Genomic DNA, 10,357 nt, shown 5'->3' with positions numbered 1-10,357 from the left:
TCTCCCTGTTGTAATACCTTCTTGTTGTAAAACTTTGCAAACGTACTCTGATTTGACCACCCGGCCTTTTTCATGATCTCTTGTATAGGAACTCCATTTAAATTTGCTTTACTAACTGCAGCAGATCTGGCACTATATGCACCAAACATTTCACTAATTCCTGCACGTATCATAACAGTTTTTACCCATCTAGAAATGGTGTTACTGGAAACAGGTTTAAATGGTTTGATATAAACTAATCAAAAGAGCATCTTCATTATTTTGTCTCAATGTCTTTGTTCTTAACAAATATTCTTTTAAAACAGTAAAACACAAAGTCTCCTATCTGGAGGATATGCTTTCAAATGTAACTCAGAACAATCAAAGCCAGGCCGGCTTTGTTTTAACAAACCTTTGAACTGCAAAATAAATTCTGAACGCAACTTCTGTAACTTATTTACACTAAGCAAATGTACTGTCTGTACTCTGGCTGCATTGGTAAGTACAATTAGCATGGTCAGCTTTAAAGTAAGTTCCTTCAATGATAAATGTTTTACAGGTGACAACTGTTTCAGAAACAAAAGTACTTTATCCACATTCCATATATTATTGTATTTTGGAATTGAGGGCCGTCGATTGAAAACTCCTCTCATAAATCTAATGACCATGGGATGTGTACCTGCTGTAAATGAACCCAACATAATTCCTAACGAAGACAAAGCAGCCCTTGCAGTATTTATAGAGCTATAACTTAGTCCTTTGTTAAATTCAGATGTTAGAAACTCTATTACATCTTGGACATCAACCGAAACTGAATTAATTTTCTGTCTATTACAGAAGTGTATCCATCGCGATATATAGACCTGATACTTGCGTTTTGTGGCACTTCTCCATGATGACATGATAATACTTGTCGCTTGCTCAGAAAAACCGCATTCTCTGTATGTTCTCCTGACACTAGACATGCAATTAAAACCAGTTTCTGTGACATAGGGTGTTCTGTTCCCTGCAGAGGAGCAATCAGTGACTGCTTTGTCCTTTGAAGAATTATTGGCGAGTCCACTAGTACTCGCATCAGTTGAGCAAACCACGTCTGTGTTGGCCATAATGGCGCTATAAGTATGCCTCTGGCCCTGTCTATTTGTACTTTCCGAATGCAGCGACTCAAAAATACTGAAAGGAGGAAACATATTTGAACATGAGAATTTTTCCCCAATCTATAGTCAAAGCATCAATGTAAGAAGCACATGGATCTGGCTTCCAAGAACAATATACAGATAATTTATTATTTAACCTTGATGCAAAACAAATCTACAACAGGCTTTTGCCAAATACAACAAATTTTTTCAAATATATTAGTCTGTAATGCCCATTCAATGTTATCCTTAAACTGCCGAGAGGGAAGATCTGCCTCATTTTGTAAACCAGGAATATGGGCACATGTCAACCATATATTCTTTGACATACAATACTCCCATATGTCTCGACTGACCTTATTGCAACTATCTGACCTTATTCCACCCATATTATTGATGTAGGACACTGCTGTTGAACTGTCAGATAAAATTTTTACATGCTGATTTTTTAATTTTTCTACCAGTGCTTGCAAAGCAAAGAGTATTGCAATTAACTCCAACACATTTATGTGAAATTTTTTCTCTTCACTAGTCCATCTACCACCAAATTTTTCACCTTGATAATAAACACCCCAACCACTTAAACTACTGTCCGTCTGAATTTCTACCGACGGATTTCCCCGATCAATCACTCTACTTTGAGAATCTATGTTATCGATCCACCATTGCAAATCATGTTTCATTTCTAAAGTGATTATCATTTCAGCCTCAAAATTACCATAATTAGACTTTAATGCCTGAATTTTCTGCTTTTCCATAGCTCTGTAATATAATTTCCCATAGTCAACAGCTGGAAATGAAGCTACTAAAACCCCAATAACTCGGGCTACTTCCCTAATTGTAACTTTATGACTGTTCTTAAGACTTCTACATATTTCTTTGATATGATCTTGTTTTTCTTGTGGTAATGTGACCAACATAAGATCCGAGTCAATAACAAACCCGAGATAAATTACCTTTTTGGATGGAATATAGTCTGATTTTTCTTCATTTAGAAAAAACCCCAGTTTTTCCAACAAATTATAAGATACATGAACAGTTTGTAAACAATCATTGTAAGATTCACCACACAACAAACTATCATCAATGAAACCTGTACAAATATGACCTTCTGCCCTAAGCTTAGCAAACACTGGCTTCAGAAGCTTAGTAAATAACCGAGGACCATCCCTATAGCCATTAGGGATACATGTGTATTGATAAATTTGTCCTTTCCATTGAAATCTTAAGAAAACCTGACTTTCCTCTGCCACTGGGACAGAATAATATGCGTGCCTTATATCGGAAGTACACATAAACATATCTTTCCTAATTAAAGTAAGAGCTGTTTCAAAAGTATCCATTTTAAAATGGTGATATGGGACATATTCGTTTAATTTTTTCAAATTGAGTATCATTCTATATTCATTATTTTTCTTTGGTCGTAAAAATATAGGTGATATAAACTGATTTTCATCCCATTCAACTGGTACTACAACCTTTAATTTACATAATTTTTCAATTTCTTTATCAATTATATGAGATTCTTTAGTATTGAAACATTGCCTATAAATTTGCTCTTGTCTAGGTGGACAGTCATGTATAAACTTGATATGACAGTTCTGCACAATATCTAAAATAACTGGGTCATTAGTAAGTTTTTTCCATTCTAACACAAAATGTTTAAGTCGACCAGCAACAAAAAGGTCACTCACCTTTAAATTTAAAATTTCCTGACTCCCCCTCGGCGCTGGAGGTTTTTTGATGCCTGTTGATACTCAGAGGATGCATAACCACCTCTACCACGTACAGCAGTACGATTGAAAGTTCCTCGTAGTCTTGGTCGGAAACCAGGTCTACCCCTAAAACTGCCTCTAACAGGTCCATACTGAAGCTTGTGCCCAATTCTTGAGCACTCTTCTATCTCTTTAGCGGTTTTTGACACATCGTCACCAAAAAGCTGACTTGTATATGGTAGAGAATGTGTACACAGATGATTGTACTCATTTCTCATTTCGGGCTTCAAAAGGTCTCTACGTATCATGTTAATTTGACGATTAGCATGTCCTAAAAAGGCCAGCGCATCATTACATCCATCTATCACTGACCCTATATCACCACCTGCCTGTTTGACCTCAGTTTCCAACTTGGCTGCCTTGTCCACTGTTTTAACCAAGACACACGCTGCTTTAATAACAGTCGTTTCCATATTTTGCATCTTCTTGTCCCTAGAACGTGCAGTTGGCGACACTATGTCCCAGACTAACTGATTTAATTTTACAGTAACAAGACTGTCACAATTTCCTGGACGAGGATTTTCTTCATCCTTGATCATAGCAAAATACTGATCTTCCTCCATTCCCTGTCTGAACAGATGATTTACATTGTCGGCTAAAAATGGATCTATGTCCGACCCACACACCTCGGTTGTTTTAAACCTTTTTGACAATCTCGCAAAACGACTAGACCCTTCAGAACTTTCACTTTTATCTGCAGGGTTGTTATTATCGTCAATTTTTCTCTTTCCAGTGACTGGTGGACATATTTCCGAAGCACTAGCCAACGAAGCCTCTTCGTCAACATACATGTCAGGCTCATATTGATATGCATCATAATCATAACTATAGTCTACATTTTCTAATTGTTCGAGCCTGTTTTCACAAGCTTCTAACTTACTGTTTGTTTTTATTTGCTCAGCTCGAAGCGATTTCAAAATATTCAAAATCTCGTCATTTTTGTCGGCAATTTTAGCACTCGACTTTTCACTAGTTTTCGAAGTTGACGGTAAATCCTCCGACAAATTAGGAGCTGTCTGTTTTCCCCTTGAACTTGAGGTTGAACTAGACTTTGCTTTACCACTAGTGACATTATCAATGTCTTTTTGATTTTTAGTTTGGCCATCCGCCATTATGTTATTTTATTACCCCACCACGTGTGGCAATTTTCAAGTTCCAATATCCTTCGATATAACACCAAAATTAATAAATAATGTTCGTACCACGTACGATAACAATTACGGCTACTATTTAATACAGTTTAAATTAACGAACTACGTTCGCTCAAGCCGTTTAATCACAAAAAAGATAAATTATTCCCCAACTTGTAAAACCACGTTTTACTACTTGCGGAAGCGCAAGGACACTGATTGGCGCATGCGCGGGACACATCTCATTTAATACCGTAGTTATTCTAAAGCGAAATAGAAGTATGTTTGCGGTGGTTCCCCCGTCATGTAATTTCGTTAATTCGTTATGCATATTGAAAATGTAAACAACGATTGATTAGGGCCGGGGAATATATTTGAATATTCGAAACACTACAGAATATTCGAACATTTAAAAACGAATAAGAACATTCGAAAAACAGAAGAAATGTTGTATTTTTTGTACTTTCAAATTTCAATCAAGATCGTAAATTAAACCCTTGACCTTTACTTGTCCCGGTGTTCATATGTTTGTATAACGCGTGACATCGACTGTCGCCAATTAACTGTGAAAAGTTGTGAGAATAGTTTATCAAAAGGGCACCCGTTTCACAGTTTGTAATTAACCTGTTAAAAGTATATAATGTAAAATTTTCCGATTTTAATTATCGTATTTTATTGTTTTCTGTGCTATAATATCTAGGGGCCGTGAGGGATGTTGCACTTATTTATTATCCCTCATGTATAGACTCATTCAAACCGAGTCTGCAATGTTCATGTAATTTTGTTGTGATTAATGCTTCCGGTGGATCACTTTGTTTCCAGGTTTTTTTTCGATCAATCAATAATTGTCTTCAATTGTGTAAAGAAAAATGAATTTGCACGTATTAATCGGCGCGTTATGAAGGCACGGAAAGTGTCATCCCTTAAAACCAAACACGTCAAACTTGAAAATAGTGCAGGCTCGGTTTGATTGACCCTGTTTATGGACGGTAATGTCAAGTGCAAACTACCGTCTACGTCCCCTTGCACCGTCTTAAGCAGAATTCAGCATTTTAACATGAAAGGGTGAAAATTTGAATTTAGAAACATCCGCAGATGTATTCAAACCGCGGGTATTATGGAACCTTCAATATGACACAGAAGTGCCATTCCATGAAAGGCGGAGTATTGTCCCCAACTAATAATCAAAGGGCTGCAAGCTCTGTGGTATTTTCTGATCGTTGCTATCGCAATCGTACTGTATATCTGTATGTATTTTCCTATATATCCTGACATCGCTAAAATAGCATTTTAATTGATTAAAATCATATTCATCCGCGTGCATGTATTGACAATTCTATAAGCCAGCGCTACTTTTAAACTTTGAATGCGTTGTAATTTGTTTGATACTTGTAACAAAAAATATTTCTTCCTTTTACATTGCAAGTTTTAAGCTGTTTTGAGAACTACATTGTATATATATAAAACATGAGGACACAGAATCTAGTATAGCAATGTTTGTTTATCTCATCATATTTATTTACTGTCTTTTAGAAATAGTTCGGGCGTTTGGTTTACCAAATACCAAAAAATGCCCCATCGTATATATTGATAAAAATAAAATTAAAGGTTTATAGTACACGGAGCGTAAAATTGGTAGGTATTGGTAGTTGGATATTCGATTTAATGGATATATAGCAAGATAGATGTGCTCTTCAATATTGATTCATGTTCGTCATGCGAAAAACTGCTGACCAGTTAAACTACTGAAAATTGCTGACCTCTTATTTTAGATAATTATATAGATAAAATTATGACTGGATGTAAATTTCTAGTACCATCGCACTATCGTATTGTCGCCATTGCATTATCGCACTGTCGGCATCGCATTATCGGCATCACACTATCGCATTATTGCACTGTCGGCATAGCATTGTCGCCATCGCACTGTTGTATTGTCGTCCTTGTTCTATCGCACTGTCTTATTGTTGCCCTCTAGATTATAAAGTATAACTACGATGGCCCTCACGGTATTCCATAGTAATATGCATATGTCACAGTCTGTACGTTGTTACCACTTCATCAACGTTTTCTTCGGAAACACACAAGCATCTGTCGCTGTACGTAGTACAAAGTCGATAGCATCATGCCTATGATCTTATTTTGTAAACAAAATTATGTTCCCATAAGATGAGGGTTTTTTTTATTGAAAAGTCCCGGATTACACTCTCTGTAAGTGTAACAGCATATGAAACATAATACCGGTACTGTTGAACTGTTGCTTGAATGTGAGGAAAATCGATAAATCATACGCATCTTCTAGTGGAAAGCATAACACATGTTTGATTTTTATAACGTTTATTTAATAGTGTTCGTGATAAAAATGCATGTCGAAATGAATTACTTATCTGTAGTAATGTGCGTATACCGTAGCTAATCACCTGTATTTATATATTTGAAGTAAGTATTTTCTTCTACATTAATCCTATCAAATCTAATCAGTTTAAGAATAAGTTCTCAGCTGGATAACAACATTTATATCTGAAACAAATATTAGATATATGACATACTTTTATTGGGATTTCATAAAATAAATTCGGCCAAAGTGCACGTGACTGCACAGATTTTCAAGCGCCTCAGAAACAGAGAACAATGAAATCACGCGTATTATTTTATCCCGGAAAAGACCCCAACAGTTTGATAAGCAAACATTAGTTTCACTGACTAGACACTTATATAGGGTTTCTTTCATAATATTCACAGTTTCTGCATAATACTTAATGATTATTTGATTGTGACATTTTCGTATCGTAAAAAAAAGCTAATACTATGATGATCGACTTAAATGAATAAACATTTGCCCCGCGAGTGCGCGGGACTAGATTTAGGAAATAAAACGTCGGGGGCGCAGAGCGAAAACACGCTTATTAGCGCCCCGCCATTTTAACTTATTATTTATCGACTTTTCGCTTGGCGGGGTCGCGGGACGAAATAACTCTAATTAGCGGGGGTGCGGGGCAAAGTTTTATTTATTAAACTTCGCCCCGCGCCCTCGCTAATAAGCGTGTTTTCGTCCCGTGACCGCACCGTTTTATTTCTTAAATCTCGCTCCGCGCCCCCGCGGAACAAAGTTTTATTTATTAAACCTCACTCCACGCCCTCGCTAATTAACGTGTTTTCGTTCCTCGCCCCCGCCATTTTAACTTGTCGACTTTATCGACTTTTCGCTTGTCGGGGTCACGGAAAGCAAACACTCTAATGAGCGGGGGCGCAGGGCAAAGATTTATTTATTAAACTTCGCCCCGCGCCCTCGCTAATAAGCGTGTTTTTGTCCCGTGACCGCGCCGTTTATTTCTTAAATCTCGCACCGCGCCCCCGCGGAACGAAGTTTTATTTATTTAACTTCACTCCCCGCCCTCAATAATTAGCATGTGTTCGTTCCGCGCCCCCGCCATTTTAACTTGTTAATTTTCGACTTTTCGCTTGGCGGGATCGCGGGACGTAAACACGCGACACCGCCGTTTAATTTCTTTAATCTTGCTCCGCGCCCTCGCTTACTAGCGAGTTTTCGCTCCGCGCCCCCGCCATTTTTACTTTTAATTTTCGATAATCGTAGATTTTGTAATGATCAATACAAACCAAAAGGGATTCCTTGATAAGAAATATTTCTGAAGTTCGAATAGAACTAGGTAGACGTGGTGTTATAAAAATAACATTAAAAATGGGAAACATCAATGTTTAAAGGAAAAATGGAATCATATTCGCATGGATGTTTTATACTTGTGCTAATTTGTTTACGTTTACTGAAACATATTCTATAGATGATACAAAAGATTTACTTACGGAATTGTTTGTTTCTAACGCTTACGACAGAAAAATCATAGACCAGACAAAAGACGTTAGCGTTACTATTTCATTTAACATTAGAGGTAAAATCTTCCCTTCATCTGTTAAGAGCATATATTTAGGTGATATCTTTGGCGTATTTACAGGAGCAGAGATTTAGTTAAAACGTTATTTGCCATGATATCTAAAAAAGTATCAAATGATTTTAATATCTCTTTTAAAATTTATTTTTTTTATACTTTACCTAAAATGTTTAAATATTCGGGGTAAGTATTGTTAAATTAAAACTTTTAACTTTTAAAATGAATAAATACATAAATGAACACGTATGTCTTTAAACTTGCTATTTGTTTTTACGTTTTACTTTTTTGTAATATCATTATAATAAAGATAGAAGATTGAGATATAAGATAATAATACCTTTTGAATTAATTAATTAATGAATTAACTGAGGCCACAATTTTCATTAGCATATCTAAAAGTGTTAGATTTTCTCATTCGTTTGAATAATTGTTGTTTTTATTTTTCAGTGTTGTTCAATGAATATAACATTGTATGGTAACTCATAATAACACTTTGTTGATATGTTACTACCATAATCACAAACTATGTTATATTCATCTCTTTTCTGTTCCGGTAAATAAGCATCTTATGCGTTCTAATTCTTAACTTACAATGCATGCTGGAAAAAAGAAACAAACAAATAACAAACGAGAACAACAACGGAATTTACAAAATAAATAAAATGTTTCAGTGAGATTTTTATCTTGATTTAGACATTGATTTTTTCAATCGTCTAGCTGAATCTATTTTTGGCCTAGACTAAATAGCTGATACACTCAGTATAATTTTTCACCTACTGCATAAGATTTTCATTAATATTTGTTTCGATATTTAGTTCAAAATTTCGCATAAGTATATAAAAGATTGCTTCATCAAGTACTTACTGAGCCCCTAAGGTGACATTTGCGACACTTTATTTCCTGGCATTTATTTCGTTTTTACGAAATATTAATTCGTTTTTAAGAAATATTAATTCGTTTTTACGAAAAATTAATTCGTTTTTTCGAACAATTTATTCGTTTTTACGAAATAATAATTCGTTTTTACGAATTTCAAATATTAATTCGAAATATTATATGTACATGTAATTACGAAATATTAATAAGATTTTACGAAATACTTATTCGTTTTTACGAACATATTAATTCGTAATTACAAAATAATAATTCGTTTTTACGAAATATAAGGTCAATGTGATCTTGCAAAATAACCTACTTTTCTCACAAAGGGGTCATTTACAAGCCTGGATCAACCTAGCGATTAAAAGCCGAAAGGTTCTCAAGTGAACACGTCAGGGTTTTTGAGTGAGAAGTCATTCTCCACCCAAAATGTCCTGTCAAATACATGTTCCTATCAGCAATGTTTTAATATTTGAGGGAATTAATCTTTTCAGACATTTTTCTTTAAAAAAGAAACATGCTATATCATTACTTTCTTTTATCATATACATTTATTTAGTAAAACTAAAGGGGCGGGGACGGTCTCAAGATTTCACTAATCTCATCAATTTAAAAAAGGTATAATTCCTTACAATTTATGTATTGGCACCGTGCGGTCATTAAAACATAATATTTTATTTCAAAACTCAATAATATTGACAATACGAAACAGATAAATTGTCTGTGTTTGGATTTGAAGCACTGGACGCCCATTTTCATAAGATTCTCATAGCGCGTGTACTATCACGGCTGTGGCAGCAACGCTATAGACAGGCGATTATTTTTTAATTTATTTACATTATTATTTAGTTTTAAAACTTGTGGAGAAAAAAATCACTTTTTATATTGCATTAACATGCCTTATATTTAGTCAGGAACTGAGGTTTTGAGGCTTTCTTTTTAAATATTACCAAAACTATTTGAAACCCTAGGAAACATTCTATTCTTAGGAAATATTATTTCGTATTTATGAATTATTATTTCGTTATTACAAAATAATATTTTGTAATCATGACGAAATTATATTTCTAAAAAACGAATTAATATTTTGTAATAACGAATTCATATTTCGTAATTACGATATAATATTTCGTAAATACGAATTTATGTTTCGTAAATACGAATTAATATTTCGTTAAAACGAATTAATATTTCGTAATTTCGAATTATTATTTCGTAATTACGAATTATCATTTCTTAAAAAAAATGTATTAAGTTCCGGGGAAAAAGTTAAAAAAATTTCACCTTAGGGGCTCCGTTAGTTCTGAATCAGAGTCATCACGATTTTGTGCCCTTTGCTAGGTTTAAGGTAATAAACAGTAAAAGTCATGTCATTTTATGTGTGTTTTATTCTACCGAAGCAATTTACAAAACGTTGTATCGTGAGTTTTATTGCTCTCTGTTTCCATTTTATTCCAATAACAATACAAACAAGACAAATGTAGATGTACCTTAACTGTATGATACGTTCTAAAAATTTGGCACCACTGTGTTTGATTTAGTACAATAAA

The 10,357-nt window shown here is 34.6% G+C and overlaps 2 protein-coding genes across 2 annotated transcripts; both read right to left on the bottom strand.

Annotated features, from left to right (window-relative positions):
- Positions 1–1,264: 1,264 nt before the first annotated feature.
- Positions 1,265–2,458, bottom strand: LOC132742914 (uncharacterized). Its single transcript, XM_060731422.1, has one exon. It carries the CDS (start codon positions 2,456–2,458, stop codon positions 1,265–1,267), a length of 1,194 nt encoding a protein of 397 aa, XP_060587405.1.
- A 359-nt stretch (positions 2,459–2,817) lies between these two features.
- On the bottom strand, positions 2,818–4,297 carry LOC132742916 (uncharacterized). Its single transcript, XM_060731424.1, has one exon. The coding sequence runs from the start codon at positions 4,000–4,002 to the stop codon at positions 2,818–2,820; it is 1,185 nt and encodes a 394-aa protein (XP_060587407.1). The 5' UTR covers positions 4,003–4,297.
- Between the last annotated feature and the right edge of the window lie 6,060 nt (positions 4,298–10,357).

The sequence above is a fragment of the Ruditapes philippinarum genome, unplaced genomic scaffold (genome assembly GCF_026571515.1).
Source record: "Ruditapes philippinarum isolate M1 unplaced genomic scaffold, ASM2657151v2 ctg5068_1_1_1_1, whole genome shotgun sequence".
Lineage (NCBI taxonomy): Eukaryota > Metazoa > Mollusca > Bivalvia > Venerida > Veneridae > Ruditapes > Ruditapes philippinarum.
Note: the sequence above shows the minus strand (reverse complement) of the source record. Positions and strands in the feature narration are given on the sequence as shown.

Excerpts from the sequence above, each read along its gene's own strand:
- LOC132742914 (XM_060731422.1), bottom strand. The coding sequence starts at position 2,458 with ATGGATACTTTTGAAACAGCTCTTACTTTAATTAGGAAAGATATGTTT.
- LOC132742916 (XM_060731424.1), bottom strand. The coding sequence starts at position 4,002 with ATGGCGGATGGCCAAACTAAAAATCAAAAAGACATTGATAATGTCACT.